The 26,902-nt window shown below is 50.2% G+C and overlaps 1 protein-coding gene across 6 annotated transcripts in view; it reads right to left on the bottom strand.

The window, feature by feature from the left end:
- The window catches only part of GSE1 (Gse1 coiled-coil protein), a 931,659-nt gene that overhangs the window by 189,469 nt on the left and 715,288 nt on the right, over positions 1–26,902 (bottom strand). Inside the window, exon 1 of one of the 6 annotated variants that reach the window (XM_069217796.1) lies at positions 4,442–5,828. The exons of 2 other annotated variants lie outside the window; for them this stretch is intronic. In XM_069217796.1, the coding sequence (XP_069073897.1) occupies positions 4,442–4,478 (37 nt within the window). In that variant the 5' untranslated portion in view covers positions 4,479–5,828. Of the gene's footprint in view, positions 1–4,441; positions 5,829–26,902 lie in introns of those variants that run through there. 3 more of the 6 variants (XM_069217788.1, XM_069217789.1, XM_069217795.1) reach the window with 3 other exon arrangements.

Genomic DNA, 26,902 nt, shown 5'->3' with positions numbered 1-26,902 from the left:
ATTGACAAATCTTCATGAAATTTTCCAAATAAATTTGCCAGCCATGTCAGCTGTGGTCAGGAAAGTTTCGGGGTGATCTATCAAGCGGGGCTGAGAAAAAGGGGGGGGGGTCCCAAAACACCTTTTCTCCATTTTTCTATAGTGATTTTGATCAGCAATAGCGCTGAAACTACTGGATGGAATTACACTAAATTTGGAAGAAAGGTAGGTCCTGGTCCAGAAAGTGACCTTTTTGTGTTTTGGTGTGAATCTGTTCAGTGGTTTTCTTGTAATTAATTGGAAAATAAATTTGTATATATAGGGACATGGATGCTCCTTGGATTCGGAGGAAAAGCAAGGCCCTGATTGGCCTGCCGCAACATGATATAAAAGCTGTGGCCACCATTTTGTTTCTTGCATTGCCTGGGGGGTGGGAAAAAAACAGTGTAAAAACACATAAGGTATCCTGACCCCATAGGACACATGGAGTGTTCCTTTAGGGACCTCTCATGGGCAAACAAAATGCCCACTTTTTTTTTTTCTACAGCCGATCTGTGTATCCTCCTTTAATCCTCCTCTGATCATTGATGGATCCTCCATGGATCCTTGGGAAAGGCAAAGCCCTGATTGACTTGCCACAACCTGACACTAATATTAACGTATGTGTTAAAAAACATAGAAAATCACTGAAAAAAACAAAGGTTAAGAGGCACGTTCTAGTAATGTTCTGAAATTACTCGTACAAAAGCATAGAAATTCAGCAGTTAGAGTTCTTTCAAGTAACTGTCACTTGCGCCATAACTATAACTCACGCCCTCGCCATACACTGCTAATTACCCCCAAATTATTGAAAAAAAAAAAACTGTGCATGGTGGGGGTGGGAGTTATAGTTACCTTAGGGCGCGTGATATAGCTACTCGAAAGAACTCTAACCATAACTGCTGAATTTCTGTGCTTTTGCAAGAGTAAACTCAGAACCTAACTATAACATCCCTGTAACCATTGGTTTTTCCAGTGAATTGTGTGTATACTGAGATATCTGCAAAATTACGAGGTTCCGAGCTTGCAGTCCCCCAAACCCAGGCTACATAGGCTCAGTTTCCTCTCTTGCCTCTTTCTCCAATCGCCTTACGCTTCCTACCGCTTTATCTCACTTTTGCTGATCATCTATCCATCCCAAGTTCCACCCATTGTCATTTTTTTCCTATCTCTTCCTCCACATGTGTTGTTTTTCAGATTTTCTCTCTCTCACACACATTGTCAGTCTGATGATGAAAAAGAAGTCCGCTCTCCTAGAATCACGGGGGTTACCCACCACCGGCACAAGTTAAGCACTGGCCAACTTTAGCTTGCACTGTGCCTAGCAAGTGTGTGTGCGCGCATTAGCAGGGAGAGGCAGCCCTGATATCCATTTCCTAGCTTATTCAGGCTGTGCAGAATGGATGCTGGAAGTGGATGCCTCCTGTTGCGTGCAGGAGTGGTTGTTACTGTAAGTCTGAGTGTTGATGTGGGCAAGCGTATACCTATCCAAGTGGTATATTTGGGCCCATTTAGCTTGGTTGAGCGTGGGAAATCCACAGGTGGGTCACCTACACTTTCTGTGGCCCAGTTTATATCACCAGGAAGTAAACCGGAAGTTACAATCTCAAGGTGACCTGCACTCACCGGGAAGCACCTTCAGCAGTGCGGCACGTCCACCTCTATCCTGACATGACACGGAAGTGTCCTTTACTGAGTAACTTTCCCTTTGTGCCTGATGTAGAAGTGGTGTTTACAGAGCGCAACCTTATGGCGCCAGTTGACTCCGTGTTTCTGGCACACCAAGCTTCCGTCATGGGTTTCATTTAATCAGTAAGTGCACTCTGGGAGCTGTAGTGTTGGCTTAGACTCCCCCCCATCCCGCCGTCATAAGCCCCCTTCCCGGCGTGACTCATTAACCACCTGAGCATGCTCGACTCCCTCTTCAATTGGTCGAGGAAGTGGCTTGAGAGGTGTGGCTGGCCCGGGTCAGCACGGACACGGAAGTGGTATGCGACCTGTCCACTCGGTGACCCTTCCCTAACCTGCCCCTGGGGGCACCTCTAGTGAGGTGACCTTAACGGATGTGACCCGGCAGCAGGGCTCGAATCCTGTCAAGTTGTGGTGAGGCTCTCCCGCGCGCCTAGCTGGCGCACAGCAAGTACACCTCAGTGCACTGAACTCTGTAAGCAAAGTAAAGCGGCGATAGAAAGACGCGAGTAACCCATCGCTACACTGAATCTTATTACCTTAGCTACTAATAACACCTGTTGTGTAAAGCGCCTATAAAAAGTAGAAGTGCAGTATCAAGCGCTATATAAAATACTGACCATAGGTCACGAGTACACCTTTAGGTAAATAGTCTAGGACTGGCTGAACTCGTCACCGATGACGTGCTACAGCCACCCACAACAGTACAGACAGCGACAACTGCCTTCAAGGACACACTGCTCCTGTCTAGTACAGACTACGCACTGCTCCCGGTGCAGGCTGCCTGTGCTGCTTTCTAGTACATACCGTACGCACTGCTTTTATATAACACGCACAGGTATTGTAGTGCTTTACACAACCACCAGTTACATTACACAAAGTCAGCTTTGGTTTGTAAGGCACGGGAAGATTAAGGGATTTGCCAGACTCGCAGCCCGTTCAGCCGATCCCGAGACTCGAACCCGGTTCTCCCAGTTCGAAAGTCGGGAGTTCTGGCCGCAATGCCACATGCTCAGTGCACACAGCTGGCAGTGCTCCCCAGGCCACACTACGTGTGCTGTTGTCTAGTACAGACTGTCTACACTACTGTCTCGCAGAGACTGCTGGAAGGCTCCACCCCAGGACAGACTGCGCGCACTTTTCCCCATGGCAGACTGTTCTACAGTACAGACTACTCCCCAGCATAGTGCTCACACTGCTCTCCGGTACAGACTGATCACACTAATTCCTAGTACAGACTGCTCCCACTGCTCCCTGATACAGACTGCTCCTCAGTAAAGACTGCTCACACTACTTCCCAGTACAGACTGCCCCTCAGTAGAAAGTGCTCACACTGCTCCCTGGTTTAGAAAGCTCCACAGTAAAGGCTGCTCACAGCTTCCTGATACAGACTGCTTCCCAGTAGAAACTCCTCACACTGCTCCACAGTACAGACACCTCTCACTGCTCCCCGGTACAGACTGCTTGCACTGCTCCGCGTATAGAATGCTCCCTAGTACAGACTGCTCCCCACTATAGATTGCTCGCACTGCTGCTTGGTTCTAGCTCTCTGCATGGATCCTCAGTACAGACTGCTTGTGCTGTATCCCAATAGAAGCCGCATGAGTTTGTCTCTACTGCAGTCCGAGAGAGACTGCTCACACGGCGCCGCTGTACACACTGCTCACACCCCCGGTACAGACTGCTCACACGGCGCCGCGGTACACACTGCTCACACCCCCGGTACAGACTGCGGACACGGCGCCGCGGTACAGACTGCTCACACGGCGCCGCGGTACAGATTGCTCACACGGCGCCGCGGTACAGACTGCTCACGCCCCCGGTACACACTGCTCACACCCCCGGTACAGACTACTCACACGGCGCCGCGGTACAGACTGCTCACACGGCGCCGCGGTACAGACTGCTCACACGGCGCCGCGGTACAGACTGCTCACACGGCGCCGCGGTACAGACTGCTCACACGGCGCCGGGGCAGAGCGTGTGCTGCTAAAAGCATTTAATTGACAGCTCCTGTGCTAAAGTGCTTTGCTGCCCTGTGCGGGCGAAAAGCGCTGTGGAAGAGCCTTGTTATTAAAATGACCTGTCAAATATCACGTGCTCCTGCTCGTAACACAAGAGCTGAGAGGGAGCCAAGGGTGAGACAACCCGGGGAGCGGGGGCTGTCTCTAGAAATGCTAATCCGGGCAGCAAATGTCTCGTGGGGGCCCGGTGTGAATTACTAGGGATGCGAAGATGGATAGATAGATAGATAGATAGATAGATAGATAGATAGATAGATAGATAGATAGATTCATTCATTCATCGGGCTAAAACTGAGCCTCTACAGTACAGCCAAGAATCTTCAAGGCACTCCAATTTGCTCGGCGTGGGCGTGAGGGAGGGGAGGGGCGGCCAGGAGCTGTCAAGCAGCGTGTGATCCTCGGCAGGAGCCCGCCACCTGATACCGAGTACTGAGCCGTGAAATGACCCCGGGCCCCGCAGTGAGTAACTTCACACCCACCTCCTCCCCGCCCTGCTCTTAAATAACACACTCTCTACTTAGGGAGGGAGGGGCGCTCGGGGGAGGTCGGTGCCGCTGATCCCGAGAGCAGCGAGGGAAGAACAATTTACAACCCCCCCCTCCCCGCGCAGGCTCCTGACGCGCATTTACAAACCACGAACAAGGGAGCGCAGCCGGCCGGATGTAAACCCAGCCCCGGAGGCCGGCAGGGGTGGGGGCGCCGGTCCTTACCTGGCAGGTAGTACACGGGGGGCTTCAGTCCGAACATGGTGAAAGGTCACTGCTCCATGGCTACCAGAGAATTAGACGAGAGACCCCAAAATCACTCCGCGGCAGCCTGTCCACCTCAGGAGGTGGAGATAGGGGGAAGGAGCTTGATGTGGGTGGGGGTCCAGGGACGGCTTCAGACGTGGAATAGGGGGGTCTCCAACCTGTACTCCATTCACTCCCGAGGGGTGTCAGTGCGTTGCTTCTGACACAGGGGTTCCATGTTTAGGATGGTGGGTGGAGGGGTCCCTTTTTCTTTATCCTTTAGTTTGATGCCTCAGGAACACCCACATATCCATGGCTGGCAAAATACCCCACCGGATCCGAAGACAGCGCCTCGGGGGCGCGGGTATTATCCACGAGAATTCAAACTTCTGCTTAGGGGGGCTCCCAGCCCTCTGCCTGGGGAGAGGGGTCTCAGTTTTCCTCCTCCTGTGTGAGTGGCCTCAACCCTCGTCACCCGAAACAGGAGAGTGGGGTGGCACGTGCGCTTTCAGTTGAGGGGCAGCCCGCTCCGGGGGGCTGGTCCAGGTGCCCTGCTCCTCGGGTGGTGAGTGGTTGGCAGAATCAGAATGTTCCCACCCAATTGCACTGTGTCTCAAGGGTTAGATCCAGGCTGGGGCGTCTAGTCCAAGTGCCATGGCAAGTAGGAGGGACTGATACCAGATGGGGGGTCGTCTAGGTGTCCTGGTCCTCAGGGGGCTGATCCAACGTGCCTTGGTCCCCACAGAGGAGGGTGGGGGTCCAACAAGTCGTGGCCTTCAGGGGGGACTGACCCTGGTGTCTTGGCACTCCAGGTGATGGGTCAGATGACCTGCTCCTTATGGGCGAGCCAACGAGCCCTGGTCCTCAGGGGGGAGATCCAACGTGCCTTGGTCCCCACAGAGGAGGGTGGGGGTCCAACGAGCCCTGGTCCTCAGGGGGGCTGGTCCAGGTGTCTCGCTCCTGATGGGGGGCTGTTGGGAGGGTGTCCCAGTTCTCTTCCACAAGAAGTTCAGCTGAAGCTCCCCCTTTCTAGTGGTGGGTGCAGCCGACCCGGTCCTCATGAGGTCGCAGCCCTCTCTTCTCGGCGGGGATGTCCCAAGTGACCTGCGCTTCAGGGGCCGTAGCGCTCCTTCCGGGGGAGGGACGCGTTGCAGCTGTCGTGTTTCCCAGGGGTACTCTCAGCCCTCCTCCTTGAGAAGGGGCTCGTCCGGTGACCTGGCAGTGCGTGCCCCGCGTCCAGGGGTACAGATCCTCGGGTGACCCCGCTTCCTCCCGCACCGAGAGCCCTGAGGTGAACGCACGCCCCCGACCCGGCTGACGGCTCCCGAGCTGCGGCTCCTCTCCCTCGGCTCCAGCCCTGACTCACAGGCTAGAGCAGGAGGGAGGGGAGGAGAAACCACCGCCACCCGCAGGCTACGCTAACACCACACACGGAGGGAGGGAGGGGCCGCTCGCAGGAAGCGCCCCCATCACTTTTTATGCCAGAATCATTGTCGGTAAATTGGAAAATCTGGCCGACTGACAGCAGATCTGTCTGCCCTAATGAAGCAGGCTCACACCCAGACAGCTGCCTGGAGGCAGCCTGTGAGCCCCCGGGGGGGTCTGTGATCCTGTACGAGGGACAGTGTGCACACCGTAGGAGAGTAGTAGCGAGAGGGGCTGGGGCACCTGGGGTGGTCTGTGATCCTGTAAGAGGGACTGTGGGCACTCTGCGGGAGAGTGAGAGCAAGAGGGGCTGGGGCACCTGGGGTGATCTGTGATCCTGTAAGAGGGACAGTGTGCACACCGTAGGAGAGTAGTAGCGAGAGGGGCCCCTGGGGCACCTGGGGTGGTCTGTGATCCTATGAGAGGGGTCTGTGACCACTATGCGGAAGAGTGAAAGCAAGAGCTGTGTGGACCCAGAGGGTGATCTGTGATCCTGTAAGAGGGACAGTGTGCACACTGCGGAAGAGTAGTAGCGAGAGGGGCTGGGGCACCTGGGGTGGTCTGTGATCCTGTAAGAGAGGGCTTTGTGAACACTCTGTGGAAGAGTGACAGCAAGAAGAGCTGTGTTGACCCCGTGGGGAAGGAGGGGGCGGTCTGTGATCCTGCAAGAGGGCACTGTTAGCACATAGGCGTTTACACTCTTGAAAGAGGGGTATGTAAGCACTACAGAGGGGTGGAGGAGGGAACAGAAAGAGGGACTGAAAGCATTCTGCCGGGACTATTACCCTCTGCCGCCCCCCGCCCCCGTGGACTGTAATCCATCTCCGAGGGATCTGCAGGAGGGGTTGTAAGCAGCCCGCTAGAGGGGACGGGCAGGAAGACGGTCTGTACGCACACTGTAAGGTGCGCTGTGACATTCGGGGGGGGGGGGGGGGGGGGTGTCTGCGCTTCTGCGAGGCGGGGTGCACGTAGGACTATAAGCACTCTCGCTAATGCAGCACGAGAAGCCTCTGAGCGTCCTGCAGTGTAGGGGCTGAAGGCGCCCTCCAAGAGGAGGAGGAGGGGAGCACCACCTGGAGGGCGCTCCTAAACCTGATGCAGGAGTTGTGAGAGTTAGCCGCAGGGATGGAAGCTGGCACGGGCAGGCGAGCCTGCAAAAGGCATGGAGTGTAGGCACTCTGCAGGAGGCGGGAGCCTTCAGGAGACCGCGCCAAGTATTCAGGCTGAAGGAGTCTGTCTGTGAGACGGCATCGAGTACTCTAGAGGGATCTGTCTGTCTGTAAGCACTCTCCAGGTTTGGAGAGCCTTCCAGAGACGGCATTAAGTACTCTAAAAGGGTTTGTCTGTGAGACAGAATTATATACTCTGGAGGGGCTTGTCTACCTGTAAGCAGTCTACAGGAGGAGAAAGCCTTCAAGAGACGGCATCAAGTACTCCAGAGGGGTCTGTCTGTGAGACATCATCAAGTGCTCTGGAAGGTCCGTCTGTGCGACGGCATCACGTACTCTGGAGGGGTCTGTCAATAAGCACTGCAGAATTTGAGAGCTTTCAAGAGATGACATGAAGTACTTTGGTGGGGGCGGTCTGTCTGTAAGAACTCTGCAGGAGGTACACGAGGGCTCTGTCTATGAGCACTCTGCAGGGGGTTCACTGGAGGGGTCTGTAAGCACTCTGCAGGAGGTACACGGGAGGTATCTGTCTGTAAGCACTCTGCAGGAGGTACACGAGGGATCTGTCTGTGAGCACTCTGCAGGAGGTACACGAGGGATCTGCCTGTGAGCACTCTGCAGGAAGTACACGAGGGATCTGTCTGTAAGCACTCTGCAGGAGGTATCTGTCTGTAAGCACTCTGCAGGAGGTACACGAGGGATCTGTCTGTAAGCACTCTGCAGGAGGTACACGAGGGATCTGTCTGTAAGCACTCTGCAGGAGGTTCACTTTAGGGATCTGTCTGTAAGCACTCTGCAGGAGGTACACGGGAGGGATCTGTCTGTGAGCACTCTGCAGGAGGTTCACTTTAGGGATCTGTCTTTAAGCACTCTGCAGGAGGTTCACTTTAGGGATCTGTCAGTAAGCACTCTGCAGGGGGTTCACTGGAGGGGTCTGTAAGCACTCTGCAGGAGGTACACTGGAGGGGTCTGTCTGTGAGCACTCTGCAGGGGGTACACTGGAGCACTCTGCAGGAGGTACACGGGAGGGATCTATCTGTGAGCACTCTGCAGGAGGTACACTGGAGGGGTCTGTAAGCACTCTGCAGGAGGTACACGGGAGGGATCTGTCTGTGAGCACTCTGCAGGAGGTACACGGGAGGGATCTGTCTGTGAGCACTCTGCAGGAGGTTCACTTTAGGGATCTGTCTAAGCACTCTGCAGGAGGTTCACTTTAGGGATCTGTCTGTGAGCACTCTGCAGGAGATACACGAGGGATCTGTCTGTGAGCACTCTGAAGGGGGTTCACTGGAGGGGTCTGTAAGCACTCTGCAGGAGGTACACGGGAGGGATCTGTCTGTGAGCACTCTGCAGGAGGTACACGAGGGATCAGTCTGTAAGCACTCTGCAGGAGGTACACGAGGGATCTGTCTGTAAGCACTCTGCAGGAGGTTCACGGGAGGGATCTGTCTGTGAGCACTCTGCAGGAGGTACACTGGAGGGGTCTGTCTGTGAGCACTCTGCAGGAGGTACACGGGAGGGGTCTGTCTGAAAGCACTCTGCAAGTGACCGAGGGGGCTTTTACTACGGACTCTGCCGGAGGCGAGAGCCTGCAGGAGGGGTCTGTAAGAACTACGAAGATGAGAGCCTGGAAGAGCGGTTTGTAAAACCACGCAGAAAGTGAAAGCCTTGCAGAGTGGTCTGTAAGAACAACTCAGAAAGAGAGAGCCTGGAAGAGGGGTCTGTAAGAGCCATGCAGAAGGCGAGTGCCCAGAAGAGGGGTCTGTAACAACTACGCAAAAGGTGAGAGCCTGGAAGAGGGGTCTGTGAGAACCACGCAGAAGGTGGGAACCTCAGAAGGGTCTGTAAGAACTAAGCGGAAGGTGAGAGCCTGCAAGAAGGGTCTGTAAGAACCATGCAGAAGAATGGAGCTTCCAAGAGGGGTCTGTAAGAATCACGCAGAAGGAGAGAGCCTGGAAGGAAGTTCTGTAAGAACTACGCAGAAGGTGACAGCCTGCAAGAGGGGTCTGTAAGAACCACGCAGAAGATGGGAGCGTGCAAGAGGGGTCTGTAAGAACTATGCAGGAAATTAGAGCCTGGAAGAGCGGTCTGTAAGACCCACGCAGAAAGTGAAAGCCTAACAGAGGGGTCTGTAAGAACAACTTAGAAAGAGAGAGCCTGGAAGGATCTGTAAGAACCACGCAGAAGATGAGAGCCTGCAAGAGGGTCTGTAAGAACTGTGCAGAAGATGAGAGCCTGCAAGAGGGTCTGTAAGAACTGTGCAGAAGATGGGAGCCTGCAAGAGGGGTCTGTAAGAACTGTGCAGAAGATGAGAGCCTGCAAGAGGGGTCTGTAAGAACTGTGCAGAAGATGAGAGCCTGCAAGAGGGGTCTGTAAGAACTGTGCAGAAGATGAGAGCCTGCAAGAGGGACTGTAAGAACTGTGCAGAAGATGAGAGCCTGCAAGAGGGTCTGTAAGAACTGTGCAGAAGATGGGGGGCCTGGAAGAGGGGTCTGTAAGAACCAGCAGAAGATGGGAGCCTCCAAGAGGGGTCTACAAAAACTGTGCAGAAGATGGGAGCCTGCAAGAGGGGTCTGTAAGAACCAGCAGAAGATGGGAGTCTGCAAGAAGGTCTGTAAGAACTGTGCAGAAGATGGGAGCCTGCAAGAGGGGTATGTAAGAACCGTGCAGAAGATGGGAACCTGCAAGAGGGGTCTGTAAGAACTGTGCAGAAGATGGGAGCCTGCAGGAGGGGTCTGTAAGAACCAGCAGAAGATGGGAGCCTGCAAGAGGGTCTGTAAGAACTGTGCAGAAGATGGGAGCCTGCAAGAGGGTCTGTAAAAAAACAGCAGAAGATGGGGACCTGGAAGAGGGGTCTGTAAGAACCAGCAGAAGATCGGAGCCTCCAAGAGGGGTCTACAAAAACTGTGCAGAAGATGGGAGCCTGCAAGAGGGGTCTGTAAGAACCAGCAGAAGATGGGAGCCTGCAAGAGGGGTCTGTAAGAACCGTGCAGAAGATGGGAGCCTGCAAGAGGGGTCTGTAAGAACCAGCAGAAGATGGGAGCCTGCAAGATGGGTCTTTAAGAACCAGTAGAAGATGGGGGCCTCCAAGAGGGGTCTGTATGAACTGTGCGGAAGATGGGAGCCTGCAAGAGGGGTCTGTAAGAACCAGCAGAAGATGGGAGCCTGCAAGAGGGTCTGTAAGAACAAGCAGAAGATGGGAGCCGGCAAGATGGGTCTTTAAGAACCAGTAGAAGATGGGAGCCTGCAAGAGGGGTCTGTGAAAAACAGCAGACTATGGGGGCCTTGCAGAGGGGTCTGTAAGAACTGTGCAGAAGATGGGAGCCTGCAAGAGGATCTGTAAGAACTGTGCCCAAGATGGGAGCCTGCAAGAGGGTCTGTAAGAACTGTGCGGGAAGATGGGAGCCTGCAAGAGGGTCTGTAAGAACCAGCAGAAGATGGGAGCCTGCAAGAGGGTCTGTAAGAACCAGCAGAAGATGGGAGCCTGCAAGAGGGGTCTGTAAGAACCAGCAGAAGACGGGAGCCTTCAAGAGGGGTCTGTAAGAACCAGCAGAAGATGGGAGCCTGCAAGAGGGTCTGTAAGAAACAGCAGGAGACGGGAGCATGCAAGAGGGTCTGTAAGAACCAGCAGAAGATGGGAGCCTCAAGAGGGGTCTGTAAGAACCAGCAGAAGATGGGAGCCTGCAAGAGGGTCTGTAAGAACCAGCAGAAGATGGGAGCCTGCAAGAGGGTCTGTAAGAACCAGCAGAAGATGGGAGCCTGCAGGAGGGTCTGTAAGAACTGTGCAGAATATGGGAGCCTGCAAGAGGGTCTGTAAGAACTGTGCGGAAGATGGGAGCCTGCAAGTGGGGTCTGTAAGAACCAGCAGAAGATGGGAGCCTGCAAGAGGGTCTGTAAGAACCAGCAGAAGATGGGAGCCTGCAAGAGGGTCTGTAAGAACCAGCAGAAGATGGGAGCCTGCAAGAGGGGTCTGTAAGAACCAGCAGAAGACGGGAGCCTGCAAGAGGGGTCTGTAAGAACCAGCAGAAGATGGGAGCCTGCAAGAGGGTCTGTAAGAACAAGCAGAAGATGGGAGCCTCCAAGAGGGGTCTGTAAGAACTGTGCAGAAGATGGGAGCCTGCAAGAGGGTCTGTAAGAACTGTGCAGAAGATGGGAGTCTGCAAGAGGGTCTGTAAGAACTGTGCAGAAGATGGGAGCCTGCAAGAGGGTCTGTAAGAACCAGCAGAAGATGGGAGCCTGCAAGAGGGTCTGTAAGAACCAGCAGAAGACGGGAGCCTTCAAGAGGGGTCTGTAAGAACCAGCAGAAGATGGGAGCCTGCAAGAGGGTCTGTAAGAACCAGCAGAAGATGGGAGCCGGCAAGAGGGATCTGTAAGAACTGTGCAGAAGATGGGAGCCTGCAAGAGGGTCTGTAAGAACTGTGCAGAAGATGGGAGCCTGCAAGAGGGTCTGTAAGAACTGTGCGGGAGATGGGAGCCTGCAAGAGGGTCTGTAAGAACTGTGCAGAAGATGGGAGCCTCAAGAGGGGTCTGTAAGAACCAGCAGAAGATGGGAGCCTGCAAGAGGGTCTGTAAGAACCAGCAGAAGATGGGAGCCTGCAAGAGGGTCTATAAGAACCAGCAGAAGATGGGAGCCTGCAGGAGGGTCTGTAAGAACTGTGCAGAATATGGGAGCCTGCAAGAAGGTCTGTAAGAACTGTGCGGAAGATGGGAGCCTGCAAGTGGGGTCTGTAAGAACCAGCAGAAGATGGGAGCCTGCAAGAGGGTCTGTAAGAACCAGCAGAAGATGGGAGCCTGCAAGAGGGTCTGTAAGAACCAGCAGAAGATGGGAGCCTGCAAGAGGGGTCTGTAAGAACCAGCAAAAGACGGGAGCCTGCAAGAGGGGTCTGTAAGAACCAGCAGAAGATGGGAGCCTGCAAGAGGGTCTGTAAGAACAAGCAGAAGATGGGAGCCGGCAAGATGGGTCTTTAAGAACCAGTAGAAGATGGGAGCCTGCAAGAGGGGTCTGTGAAAAACAGCAGACTATGGGGGCCTTGCAGAGGGGTCTGTAAGAACCAGCAGAAGATGGGAGCCTCCAAGAGGGGTCTGTAAGAACTGTGCAGAAGATGGGAGCCTGCAAGAGGGTCTGTAAGAACTGTGAAGAACATGGGAGCCTGCAAGAGGGTCTGTAAGAACTGTGCGGAAGATGGGAGCCTGCAAGAGGGTCTGTAAGAACTGTGCAGAAGATGGGAGCCTCAAGAGGGGTCTGTAAGAACCAGCAGAAGATGGGAGCCTGCAAGAGGGTCTGTAAGAACCAGCAGAAGATGGGAGCCTGCAAGAGGGTCTGTAAGAACCAGCAGAAGATGGGAGCCTGCAGGAGGGTCTGTAAGAACTGTGCAGAATATGGGAGCCTGCAAGAGGGTCTGTAAGAACTGTGCGGAAGATGGGAGCCTGCAAGTGGGGTCTGTAAGAACCAGCAGAAGATGGGAGCCTGCAAGAGGGTCTGTAAGAACCAGCAGAAGATGGGAGCCTGCAAGAGGGTCTGTAAGAACCAGCAGAAGATGGGAGCCTGCAAGAGGGGTCTGTGAAAAACAGCAGACTATGGGGGCCTTGCAGAGGGGTCTGTAAGAACCAGCAGAAGATGGGAGCCTCCAAGAGGAGTCTGTAAGAACTGTGCAGAAGATGGGAGCCTGCAAGAGGGTCTGTAAGAACTGTGCAGAAGATGGGAGCCTGCAAGAGGGTCTGTAAGAACCAGCAGAAGATGGGAGCCTGCAAGAGGGTCTGTAAGAACCAGCAGGAGACGGGAGCATGCAAGAGGGTCTGTAAGAACCAGCAGAAGATGGGAGCCGGCAAGAGGGGTCTGTAAGAACTGTGCAGAAGATGGGAGCCTGCAAGAGGGTCTGTAAGAACCAGCAGAAGATGGGAGCCTGCAAGAGGGGTCTGTAAGAACCAGCAGAAGACGGGAGCCTGCAAGAGGGGTCTGTAAGAACCAGCAGAAGATGGGAGCCTGCAAGAGGGTCTGTAAGAACAAGCAGAAGATGGGAGCCTCCAAGAGGGGTCTGTAAGAACTGTGCAGAAGATGGGAGCCTGCAAGAGGGTCTGTAAGAACTGTGCGGGAGATGGGAGCCTGCAAGAGGGTCTGTAAGAACTGTGCAGAAGATAGGAGCCTCAAGAGGAGTCTGTAAGAACCAGCAGAAGATGGGAGCCTGCAAGAGGGTCTGTAAGAACCAGCAGAAGATGGGAGCCTGCAAGAGGGTCTATAAGAACCAGCAGAAGATGGGAGCCTGCAGGAGGGTCTGTAAGAACTGTGCAGAATATGGGAGCCTGCAAGAAGGTCTGTAAGAACCAGCAGAAGATGGGAGCCTGCAAGAGGGTCTGTAAGAACCAGCAGAAAATGGGAGCCTGCAAGAGGGGTCTGTAAGAACCAGCAGAAGACGGGAGCCTGCAAGAGGGGTCTGTAAGAACCAGCAGAAGATGGGAGCCTGCAAGAGGGGTCTGTAAGAACCAGCAGAAGATGGGAGCCTGCAAGAGGGTCTGTAAGAACTGTGCAGAAGATGGGAGCCGGCAAGATGGGTCTTTAAGAACCAGTAGAAGATGGGAGCCTGCAAGAGGGGTCTGTGAAAAACAGCAGACTATGGGGGCCTTGCAGAGGGGTCTGTAAGAACCAGCAGAAGATGGGAGCCTCCAAGAGGGGTCTGTAAGAACTGTGCAGAAGATGGGAGCCTGCAAGAGGGTCTGTAAGAACTGTGCAGAAGATGGGAGCCTGCAAGAGGGTCTGTAAGAACTGTGCAGAAGATGGGAGCCTGCAAGAGGGGTCTGTAAGAACCAGCAGAAGACGGGAGCCTTCAAGAGGGGTCTGTAAGAACCAGCAGAAGATGGGAGCCTGCAAGAGGGGTCTGTAAGAACCAGCAGTAGATGGGAGCCTGCAAGAGGGTCTGTAAGAACCAGCAGAAGATGGGAGCCTGCGGGAGACTCTTTAAGGACCCGAGGAAGGTGAGAGGTTGGGTTGTACTAGAAGACTGTGGGTCCTGCGGGATGGTAGTGCGTCCAGCAGGTGCCTCGAGCCCTGCACTATGAGAGACAGATGTCAGGTTACAGGAAGGGGCTGCGACCAGGCACGACATTCAACGTGCAGGGTGGGGGTGCTTGCGGGAAGCAGGGAAGAGAAACTTCAGGATGCGCGGTACAGTCCAAACCAGCTCCTTCCAGCGACCGAAGGGAAACTGCACAAGAGAACACGAGGAGGCAGGCATCAAAGGCCATCGCCCCCCCCCTCCCCTTTCCAGGCTGCATACCTGCCCAAGAGCCCTCCACTCGGGGAGCAAGCTTCGCCATCCTCTGGCGAGCAAACAAAGGCCTGCCAGTGACAGTGTGCACACTGATTCGCAGTGAGCCAAGACCTCCATCCATTCTACCCCCGTCTGAGGTATCTGCCACGGCCCGTAGCCATTTATTTCTTGCGCGCGGCTATCAGTAGTGAACCAGGTGCAGTGCCACCGGGGCCCATGGCTCCCCAGTCATGGCTGTATTTTAGTGTTGGACAGGATTGGGTTGCGCCTTACTTGTTTTCCTCGGGGTTCACGACACTTGCTACGCCACTGGTTTAATTCCTCAGTGAGTACATTAATGCAGCCCTGAGACTGGGATGTACCAACTAGATTCTGGTGCCCCGGCAGAAGAGGGTCTTCGGCACCTCCCCGCAATGCACTATAGCGGCCTGTGACACCACATAGCCTCTTGGTTTCATGGGGACCTGCGAGGGTAAGATTAAATATGGCAATCCTCAAAGGCTCAGTGAGTTGAACGCTCCTTGCTGCAACGTGAGGTGGTTGGGCAGGTTAAGAGCGCGACAGATCCAAAACTGTGACTGACACCCTTTATGTACAGCAGTTTACAAACACCATTCGTGTGGAATGACGCAACGCACAAAGCACTTTATTGATAGCGCTTTGGCTTTATGGAACCGCCAGACAGGTCCATTGCCGCACATATGATAAACTGACATAATGCAGTGCCCTGGAAGTCTCTTCAAGGTAAAATCCATGCATTTTGTTTATAGCTCCGTGAGTGCGCAGGCTCCCGGACAGGGCGCTACAGCGCTCAGTCGGAGATCTCGGCTTTTATATGAGCGGAGAGCTGCTTATTACAGGGTGGATCTCGGCACACCTCAGACAGCCCACTACTTCCTCGCCGCTCCCAGGCGAGACAGAACCACCCTCCACGGGGCCGCGGCAGGCAGCAGCATGCGGGGCGAGACTGCCTGGCGTGCAGTGAGTGCGTCTGTGAGTGCTGCTGAACAGCCCCCTTCCCTACGCAGGGGCGGGGCATCTCCTGAGTGCTCCTCCCCCACAGTTGGCCTAAGGCTTCGAGGGCGCACGACAAGGCCAGCCTCGTTTAAGTATGGAGGTCTTGGGGTGTCGGGGGGTTTAAGTTGCTGCGTTGTGCAGACTCCATCAAGACGACATCCCAGGGCTGTCCACTGGAGCGAGACAATGGGGGGGACACATTGCCCTACCACCCTTTCTTAAACATAAAGTGAAAGAAATGGTACATTTCGAAAGCCTGTCGCAAAGATACTGCTGGCTACAGAGAGCGTGTTGAAAAATAGTAGAGATTTTATGCACACATTTGCTATGTTCAAAGGGGCCCTTAACGTCTCATATGGACCTGGATTGTGACTAAGTGCATAGCCTTGCAAGCTGCACAGGGCTACCACCGAGTACCGGTTAAATCGATGGGGTCCACCTCGGGTGCCGGGGGGAATGTTATTCTACAGCTGGGGCGCTAGTCATGTCAAGGAGCATAACAAAGGTCCCCGCGGTGCGGGGAGGCCCCGAGTCTTATTTATACTGGATGGGATCCCCTTAGCCGCTACTGCTGTTGTGTGGGGGACCCCTCACGTTTTGTTACACCACTGGTCATGCCTTGGCCATAAAAGCCTGCGAGCTATCCGTAGGGCAAAGTGCTGGCTTTAGGATGGTGCAGACGCACTGGGTGCTGACCTGGAGGGGCACTGGCCTCAAGGGTTGCTCTGTGCGTTTCAATAACTTACCATTCAAAACCACCTGCTGCTGAGTTCCTTGTGCATCCAGCTTTCAAACAGCAATAAAAATGCAAGATAACATTTGTGATTAATGTTCCCATGAAAGAGAGGGATTGGAGTTTTATCTCGTAGCAGTTTTGACTCAAAGTAGCCTAGAGGGATAATATGCCCATTGTAAAGAAGAGATCTGTATTTTAAGTGGAAGGAGAATGGATTAGTAAAGGCAGCCTTTAGGACACTTTAAAACAAATTAAATGTATGGGAGAGAAGAGGGGCACCTTTGTCCGGTGGTAGTGAGGGAATCCGAAGCATAGGCAAATGGGGGGTGAGGAGGCCCTAAGCTATGCAGGCTTCATATGGCTCCTGCCACCTTTTTTTAGAAGTGCCCTGGCACTGCCAACCTGACACCAAACGGACTCTTCTTCAACAAAACTAGAGATTCGTTGGAACAGTCCTGTCTGTAAAAACTCCATATTTCTACCTTGTATGGGCTGCAAAATGTTCACAGCTACTAAGTTTCCTGAGGCCCAGGTCATAGTAGCTCACCTGGTTCACAATTTTTCTTTCCATTCTAGAACTTGTAGTCCTGATTTTATAATCGGATCAACTACACACCCTACAGAGTTAATAAACAAGCCTGACCTGCAGGAGCTAATCTGGCATGGACCTGGAAACGCTCTCAAATTTCCTATTTTACAGATTTTTACAGAAAAATACAGACAGAAAACAATCCATTTGCCGTCTGTATTTATTTTTAAAAGCAGAAAAATACAGAAAATTGTGATTATCAGGGACACTCTTGTTTGTCCTTTATGAATTCCAAACCACCTGCTAAGCAGATAAACACAATAGGGGTTTAAAAACAGGATGAGATTTCCTGAAATACAGCCATATGTTAACATATATTTGTATATCATGCTAATATTTACCTGTCAGGTAGTGTTTTGTTCTATTTGGCTGCTTAATTTGCTAAAACATGACAGGCATCAAAGAATGAATGCATGTTTATCAGTTGAATAAATGTGGAAATATACCATTTCACAACTCCATTTATTCTCATGATATAAAATAAATATGGATAAGTACCAATAAATTAACAAAAAATAAATGTAGATAAATACAGATGGAAATGTAAAAAAAAATAAAAAATACCATAAAACCGGGAGCCCTAATAATGTTCTGCATACATATGGCTCTGTCTGGTTTACGCATCAGTCTGTGGTGGAGCAGAGATGTGAGGCGTCTGCTGCAGAAGCCTGGCTTATTACCACACAAAAATAAATATAAGGTCAGACAAGAGGGAAACAAATCTATTTTTAAGCCTAGAAATAAATGCAAAATATTGGGAAGAGAGCCTCAGCGCCTCTGACTAGGATGGTTAAGAAGGTGATGGGGTTACTGTTTGAGAATGAATAAACACCTTTGTGTTTTCTGCTTCCCACCCCTTTGAAACTGTCTGGGAGTCTGCATATAGATCGGGGGTGAGGCAGGACTCCCAGACTCTGGAATGGTAGAATTCCAAAATTCCCTAGATACTGGGGAAAGGGCTTTCAGAAATAGGGGGCAGGATTTCCCATGAATACGAGACATCCAGTTGCACTGAGACAAAATCCTAAAGTGAATATTGGTTCCTTGGAACTTTTTCCTTTTTCTGGTTGACCTGATCTCGCAAATTGCACCTTCTGCCCAAATGTCTTATGACCAAATTCTGAGCTCAGAAATAAAAATTGTATCTCCTCTCTTATTTAATTTATTTGATACAGCTCTAGCAACAGAGTTCTATACATATCCCGAACAGAACATATCTGGAGGCTTTTTTGCCTTAGTTCACCAAAGATCGCGTGAACAGTCACATGGCGTTGCACAATTGTGTGCTCTCCCTTCAGGCCTTTTTAATCATAATGGTAAACAAATTGATGCACCGCGTTGTGTCACCTGGGAGCCAGTGCAATCTCTTAGTAAATAACTTCCTTTGTGTCGTCACAGCATCTCTAGTCTCCTGAAAATTTGAGTTTGGTTTTAATTTCTCCTGTATTTCATATGCAACGTAGCACCCTCTTTGCATCACAATTAAAGTATGCAACATTTCTACCTGCAAAATTTCCATAATAGTTCTTATACAGCTCATCATACCTCTGACTTTACAGCACGGGATAGGTTTATTCCCCTTTGTAGCTACTATTTTTGAATTTCTTCCTTCAATTCCGACCCACTTAAGCTCTGATTTCCGGGAGGGTTATTTTTCTGGAACCTGGTTCTATGGCTTCTATGTATGTTTACAATGTGATATTTTCTGGTAAGAACATTAGGAGCTACTTTTTTCAATGTAAATGTATCTGTGTGTTTATGGTTGATTTATTGCTTGTTTGTATTGCTTTGTCATCCTCTCTCGACCTCATCTCCAAGCCTCTTTGGAGAGCATTGGAATGTTTTTGACCTGCTGCGGGCCGGAGTTAAGATGCACCATCCTCATATGTTATCTTTGAAGACATCCTCAAACCGATTCTGCCTGCCTGATGAGCAATTTCATCCTAGCTTTCTCACCAAACACTGTAATTCAAAGGGTACTGCCTAGCAGTGCAGTCACACCTGAACGCGTGGAGTCTTTATGCAGTCTGCAGCTATATCCATGTGTCCATGTGCATTGTTGTGAGCTCGGATGCGTGGTAATGTATAAAGCCTGAGATGCAAACGTGTCTATTTCTTCTATGGGGTGTGATGTGTCTAGACACTTTACTCCACTGGCTGTAGAGAAAATGTGCTATGTATTGCCGTGGTTCCCTAAGGTACTAGTGACTGTGTGATGCCTAAACCTGGACTTTCCAAGGGAAGTAGTGGTTCTTATGTACAGCATTCAGTTATGTGCACCCCGTGCCGTGGCTCTCCATTGGCTGTCGTAAATTTATGCTGTACTGCGCCCTGGAGTACGTATTAGGTGTCGGACCCCAACCAAGTGTGCTATGTACGCACCACTCCTAGCTGTTCCCTCAAGTGGGCTCACTAAACAGCCCTGGCACCTTGTTGAGTGAGGTGGGAACACGCAGTGCATGGTCCTGGCTTCTTACTGTCTGTGGCAAATAAATGACACTTTCTTCCAATAGTTTCCTATTGGCTGCATTAGATACGTCACTGCCAACTTTATCTCCACATTGGCCGTAGTAAAAATGTTCCAAGGCCAACCCTGGCAGCCCGTAGGCTTTGGTGAGAAAGCACCGCTCTCCAGGCATCGTACCTGCGTTTTATGGCACGTTCAGGGCGTGTTTAAACGGCGTCCTTTCACAGATCCCTAACTCACTGGGATTACACTTGCAACGCTTGTAATTAATATTAAATCCTCATCTGCAGTATATGCTAATGCAGTGAGCCATAAAATTAATTTGCAAACATGTCATTACACATCAGCTATACAGGTAATAAACCTGTAATTATGGGCAATACTGGATGGCATTAAAAGAAAGGTGTGCCCTGCCAGTCTGTTGGCGTTGTACATAGAGCTACCTGAGGACTGTTCAACGCAATGAATCACTTGAGTTTAGGGTGTGCTACTGTTGTCTTTTTTATGTGGGGGGGGGGCGGTAGTGATGGTCCTAATCATAGCTCCAACAGAGGACCTAAAGCTATTTTTCCTCTTTTGCTTTTACAGAAGGTCAGCTTTTGTTGTCTCATCATCTCAAATGACGTCCTTCTCCAAGTCCGATGAGACTTTTCAAGTCAGATCAGACTCAGTTGTTATTTTTTCCGGTCTTTTTACATTCTGCATCTATTTGTTGCATTCAGTGCACTTTATAGTCTATTTCGACCATTGAATCAATTGGGTTTCCTGTAGCTTTATGCGTCTCATAGCCCCTGTATCTAAGATCGGATTTTGGTGGTGCGCATTAATTACGGTGAGGATGGATGGTACAGTGAGTCTGTTTGACGTACAGTTACATTCTTTAGACTGGATTGGTCGAGCTGACTGTGTTCTAGGTTGACATCTTCTTCGTTTAATCTCTTCCTTGACCTGCAAGAGGTCAATGGTTCACAATTGCTTCATGGTGTCTGTTCCACAACTGTGTTTGTTGCGCTTTTGGAAACTTTCCTCCATTTTTCTTCTTCCAGAGCCTCTGTGGATCGAGGTAAATGACATGATTTTGGGTTCCATGAAGATTGATAAGTGTGTGGCAGTGTTTTGAGGTAGTGTGGGGTTTAGTTCCCCAAGAGGCTTGTGGACGGCAAGAAACTTCGCATTTGGTTTCTTGTACACCAGGTTGCCTTCACCCATGTAGGCTTTGTGGCAGTGTTTCTTGAGACCAGCACATGGCATGCCAGGTTTGCTCTGTAGTCTTTGTAACCACTAAATCATTTTGTTTCCATTTCCTACGACCATGGTGTTGCGATAGTCCAAGAGTTGGCAAATTGAGGAGCTGAGATTGTGACCCTTAGCAGATTCAGTTGCGTGTTTGAGCTTTTGACCTCTGTCTTACCTCGAGCCATGAAAGATATGTTGGAATCCGAGGAAAACTTCCAGATTAATCAGTTCTTGCTTGGGGTTAAGGGAATTTACCAGAGAGAGGAGCCACACATCCAACTTCAAGGCCAATCCTACCATAAAAATAATGTATACTACAGAAAACTGTAAAAGCAGTGATGAAAGTGTGTGTGGGGGGCGCAGGCTGAATCTGAGGGGCACAACTTGCCTATACTTTTTATTTTTATTGTAGAAGTTCCCTAGTTTTCCTAGGGTGTTAATTCCGAGAGCTGAAATGCTTCAGCTGAAGTGTAACAAGAGTCAGCTTCCTCCTCCCTGTTGGGTCTCTATAGAGATAAAGGAGCTGGGGACTCATGGTGAAGAAGAGATTGATGCCTGCTGGAATTTAAAATGGAAGGTGAGTGCTTAAATTCCATCAGACAATAAACATTTCTAAAGCTTGGAGGTAACCAGAGTAAAGTGCATTCAAAATGTTAATAAAAACTCAAAAAACAAATAAATCACTAAAAGACTGCCAAATGTATACAAAGAAATACATTTAGAGTAGCAGATAGAGCTCAGAAAAGTGGGATCCCTTCATATTTTTTAAAAAATGTGTAGAGTTTGTATGGAGCCCAACTGGCAATCTAAAATAAAGATTTCAGTAGGCAGCCTAGAAAACCATGTGTTTGCTCTTTTATGAATGTTGGTGTTCCCTGCAAGAGATACTTTTATCTTGTTTCTATTGGGTCACCTGAAATCTTCCCTTCATTTGCAAATTGTCTGGTGAAGCTAGTTTAATTAATATATACACTAGTGAGCACATCTAAAGCAGAAATCTAGCTACTAAGAAAAGCCAGTGAACTCCTCTGAGTTTGTATGAGAGGGTGATAACACCTGGCAGCCAATAATGGACATACAGTAGAACAAAATGCCACCTTGACGAGTTCCACTGACGATACTGGAACACTAGCAGGCGTGGGATTCCCATGCTCCTCAATGAACAACACCGAGGTCCGAACGCAGTTCTAAAGCATGACCAAGGAAAGACTGGGTTTTTTCTTCTCATAGAGAGGGAAATTGGCAGGGTGCTGATTCAAATAATAGATTTATACGTTTTGAGATGTTTGGGCTGGATCTAGATGCTGAGATACCAGGACAGCCAAGCTTCAATAGGCAAATTTAGGCTTTTTCTAGTCCAAAGAGTGTCACCATCCAAAACAGATTTCTTAAGGATTTGTGCGGTGTGACACATTTTTAATGTCAAGGAGCATCCTGATCTTGTGTGAGATTTATCAAAATGAGCCATATGGCCCAAGCTGTGAAACAAACCATCTCCCTTATCGGGGAAGATCCTACAACTGGACCAGAGAGTTTCTCTTTCCCAACAGAAGAGAAATCCATTCATGCGATGTTTGCCATCCAGTGCACCTCTATAGGCAAGACAAAACTTTTAGGTGACATAATTGTCTCTCTGATCGTTTCACATTTGGAGACAAACAGGTTGAAAAACCCTATGCAGTCACCCAATAGTGTTTGTCTGAGTGTTCTGTATGGACTCCATAAGCCTGTGTTCGGACTGTATGTAGGTAACGAAACATCCATCCCCTACAGATGAATCAAAGGTACTATGTATGTACACAGTACAGACCTCATTGATGTGGTTTCGAACACCTTTGAGTAACATTCGACCCCTACAGGGGAAGCAAGTGCCCTGATACAGCATGGAGTTCATCGGTGCACTATTTGGAACTTAAACTTGTTTAATATTGTATGAATGTACACCTGACAGAGATCTTTAAGTCCAAGAGGTTGTATTGCTGGAACGTATGAGATTATATCCTCTTTGAATTAAATATGTATGTAAAGAAATACAGCTAAAATGATCAAGGCTTCATTTGGGACAGGATGCGGTTCTTGGGTTGGCTGGCCTTGTGATCTAGCTTGAACTTGTTCTAATATCAGCCTTCCAAACTGATAACCCTATATGACCCGTGGACAGCGGCGGCCCCACCTTTTGCCCCTCATGAAGAGTGTCTGTCAGGCTGAACAAAGGTCAGCCTGACAGACACTCTCCATGTTCAGCTCAGGCAGCCAGGAGCAGACATGCGTGATTTGCGCACACTTCTGGCTGCCTGAGCTGAACTTTGCTGGGCTGAGGAGGTCACAGCTCCTATGGGCGTGACCTCCTCAGCCCAGCAAAGGTGCTTCGAGGCCCTCCCCTGGGTGATGAGGAAAGCGTCACCAATTGACACTCTCCCTGGGTGCTTCAGTTTAAGCCCTGAAATGCCCAGGCGAGTGTCAATCAGTGGCACTTCGTCACAGAGTGGGGTGGGGTCAGCAGTCTCACTGACCCCATCCCACTCTGTGCCGAAGTTAGGACTGCTGCCTTCCCTCATTGGCTGAAAGTCAGCCAATGAGGGAAGGCAGCAGTCCCAACCCTCCTGGGACCAGGAGGCCGAAGGTAAGTGTGTGTGTGTGATGTTTCAAATTGAATATTTGGTGCGTGTGTGCATGTTTGAATGGTATGAGTGTTGTTAATGGATGTGAGTGAGTGCGTGCGTGTCTGTGTGTGCCCCGCCCGCCCCCCTCCCTCCTAAAGCTGCCGGCCGCCATTGCCCGTGGATAGATTAAAAGCACAGAAAATTGTCTTCCTTTGGCAGAAAGCTGCTGTCCCCCTCGAGCACCCTTCAATCCCAATTCCATCAAAATGTTCTGCACCAAGGACCTATCCGGACCCACCCCTGATGTGGCACATAATACGTACAAAACACTGGCCACTTTTTCTCCAAAATATCTATATTTGTCATACTCTAAGGAGCCAGCATTAATGACTTTCACACCTGTTTTTGGGGTCTAATGGCCGTAGCCCTGGTCTCTTTTTGTACTACGGACCTTGTAGTTAGGTGTATTGCATTGCAGTTAACCTGCTGCATAGAAACTGCAACGAGTACTTGGTGTGGCAGCCCGGATCTTCAAGTTTCAGTGTGTTGTGGTTATTGCACTTGCTCATATGGTGAAGCATTCCTTCACTCCTCCTTTGAAGCCCCTGTGAAGCACAGGAGAGCTCCTTCAAGCCCAATCGACTTCAGAACAAGCCCACACACATTCCAACTACAGAACGTGCCCTAAAGAGAAAGCTATTTTCTTGAAAAGCCCTTGATGAGGCAGGGCACAGATTACTAACTAATGACACTAGGCCATTGTTCGATGCAGTAGGTAAGTCATATATTTATATTTTTAAATAAACATAACTGGGCATCAATACATTCTGTGTCATGACGTATCTGACTGCATTCCATCTCAAAATAAATGCTCACTATTAGGGTGTGAAGGAACATTTGATATTGCTGAGTAGTCCTTACAATGCCAGTGCTCCACACCCCTTTACTACAGTCACACTCTCTGAGCTAGTACACCCTCCGTGTCAAAGAAAATGTTAGTACTCTGTATTTGGGACGAGTCTGCAAAACCTGTTTAGTAAAAAAATGTGATCACGTTAAAAAAGGGAAATAGATGCATGGACGTCATTTAGGGGTCGCAGTTGTGTGAGACCCCTGGCTTGCCGTTTGCAACCCCTGCCACTGCCTTTGTAACCCCTGGCCTCAGTGTCTAGAACACAGCGGCAGCTCTCCCTAATGGACATCGGTTGAGCCTCCACGTTCCTGTTTTTTGTCAACTTTTTTAATAACACATAGTGGATAATATTATTCACTATTAGTGTAATAAAAATGGAGTACAGGTACGTGGAATATGACACAATCCGACAGCTAAGGTAAGTTAAAATGCTTTTAAATGTATGTTGTACGCATGCTTGTGGGTGAGAGTGTGTTTATGTGAGAGAATGTTGTATATGTAAGCATGTGTGTGTATGAGTCAAAGTAAAGGTTAAATGCATGTGATGTCACTTCCGTTACCCCTGGCATTTTGGTGAATTGACACCCATGAGTAGATCATCTCCACTCTCAGCAGACATTGGAAGCTCTCTATTGTGGTCACATGAATAATGGTTAGATACTCTAAAAAGCAGATGTTTGAAAACTGAAAGCAAATGTTCTTCTATTGTAGGTAAACATGAAACTCAACTTCTCACAGTTTCACACACCTCTGTTTCTGAAATATAACATCTTATGTGCTGAATACCCCCCGTGTCTCACTCAGGTCAGGACTTTCTGGCTATTACATTAGTGAAGCCTAGGAAAGATGGCTCCATCCTTTGCACTGTACCCCCTCACGCTGAGCTAATGTCTCAGCATACGTGTCCCATAATTCTCCCCAGCCCAGCTGTCTACCCTATAGTATTGTATCCACACGCCTTCACTACAGACACCCCTTGTCCTATTTCAGCACACCATCGCCTAGATATCCCCTGCACTGTAGACTAACCCACCGATCTTCTCACAGTGTTCCAGTGTAAGCATATCATCTCCATAGACCTCCACTGTACTGTTCAATACCCCTTCACCCTGTATTACTGTGTCACTTTCAACGAAAATCCATTGCCCTAGTCCCTCTGTCCTTCGCCCTCTGTGAATGTGACAGCCACCCTGCCCCTAGACATTCCCTGAACTGTAGGCCTCATTTACAGTTAGTTGTGTGTCAGCACAACCTATTTATAGACACTGCACTGTAAACTGAGTTGATATGTGAGCACACCTTACCCATTACCATTTCCACACCAAATCTTCAACTCGCGTCACCTTGTCAGCAGAAGGTGTTATCTTTCAGCACTTCTTCCCCATATACAGCCCTACTCCCCCATTCAGAGGTATTGTGTCAGCACACCTCCCCCATGGGTCTCCCACTGCCTCCATCATGCCTTATTGTGTCAGTACACCTCCCCCATGTGTTACTGTGTCAGCCCACCTTCCTCATAGACAATCCTGGTCCCCATCCTGTGATACTGGGTCAGCACATATACCCCATAGGTATCCCACCTCCTCCATCAAGTCTTATTGTGTCAGCACACCTTCCCCATAGGGACAATACTTCCTCTGTCATGTGTTATTGTGCCAGCCCCCCTTCCTCAGAGATATTCCTTCTCCACCCTGTGTTATTGTGTCAGCACACACCCCCATGGGTCTCCCACTGCCTCCATCATGCCTTATTGTGTCATTACACCTCCCCATGTGTTACTGTGTCAGCCCACCTTCCTCATAGACAATCCTGGTCCCCATCCTCTGATACTGGGTCAGCACATATACCCCATAGGTATCCCACCTCCTCCATCAAGTCTTATTGTGTCAGCACGCCTTCCCCATAGGGACAATACTTCCTCTGTCATGTGTTATTGTGCCAGCCCCCCTTCCTCAGAGATATTCCTTCTCCACCCTGTGTTATTGTGTCAGCACACCTCCCCATAGGTATCCTACCTCCTCTGTCATGTCTATTGTGTCAGTCCACCTTCCCAATAGACACCCCTGCTCTCCCAGCCTGTGTGATTGTGTCAGCATGCATCCACCATATGTATCCTTTCGCCTTCAGCACACCTCACCAATAGGCATCCTACCCCCACCATCCTGTGTTAGAGTCAACACACCTCCCCCAAAGGTTTCCCACCACCTTCATCCTGTATTATTGTGCCAGCAGTCTTTTCCCATAGGTATCCGACTTCCCACAGGTATACCACTACTTCCATCATGTGTTATTATATCAGCACACCACCCCATGCGTATCCCACCTCCTCCATTGTGTGTTATTGTGTCAGCCCACCTCCCCCATTGGTATCCCACCTCCTCCATCATGTGTTATTGTGTTAGCACACATCCCCAACGGATTTACCACATCCTCCACTATGTTCTATTGTGTTAGCACCCCTCCCCATAGATATGCCACCTCCATTATGTGTCTCTATGTCAACCCACCTTTCCGTTAGACAGCCATATACATGTTATGGTGGCAGCACACCTCCCCCATGGGTATCCCAGCTCCTCCATCACGTGTTACTGTGTCAGCACCCCCCATAGGTATCTCAGCTCCTCTGTCATGTGTTATTGTGCCAATCCACCTCCCTCACAGGTAACCCACGTGGTTTTGTCACCACAGCTTCCACATAAGATATCCCACCCCCTCCAGCATGTGTTATTGTGTCAACCCACCTCCCCCATAGGTATCCCACCTCTTGCATCCTGTGTTATTGTGTCAGCACACCTTTCCCATATTTATCCCACTTTCTCCACCCCGTGTTGTGTCAGCACACCTCCCCCATAGGTATCCCATCTCGCACCAACCTGTTATTGAGCCAGCACATCTCTCCCACAGGTATACCACCTCCTCCATCCTATGTTATTGTGTCAGCACACCTCCCCCATAGGAATCTCAACTCCTCCACCCTATGTCATGGTGTCAGTACACATTCCCCATAGGTATCCCACCTC

This window comes from Pleurodeles waltl, chromosome 12 (genome assembly GCF_031143425.1).
Source record: "Pleurodeles waltl isolate 20211129_DDA chromosome 12, aPleWal1.hap1.20221129, whole genome shotgun sequence".
NCBI classification, from domain to species: Eukaryota; Metazoa; Chordata; class Amphibia; order Caudata; family Salamandridae; genus Pleurodeles; species Pleurodeles waltl.
This window is presented reverse-complemented; position numbering and strand designations above follow the sequence as displayed.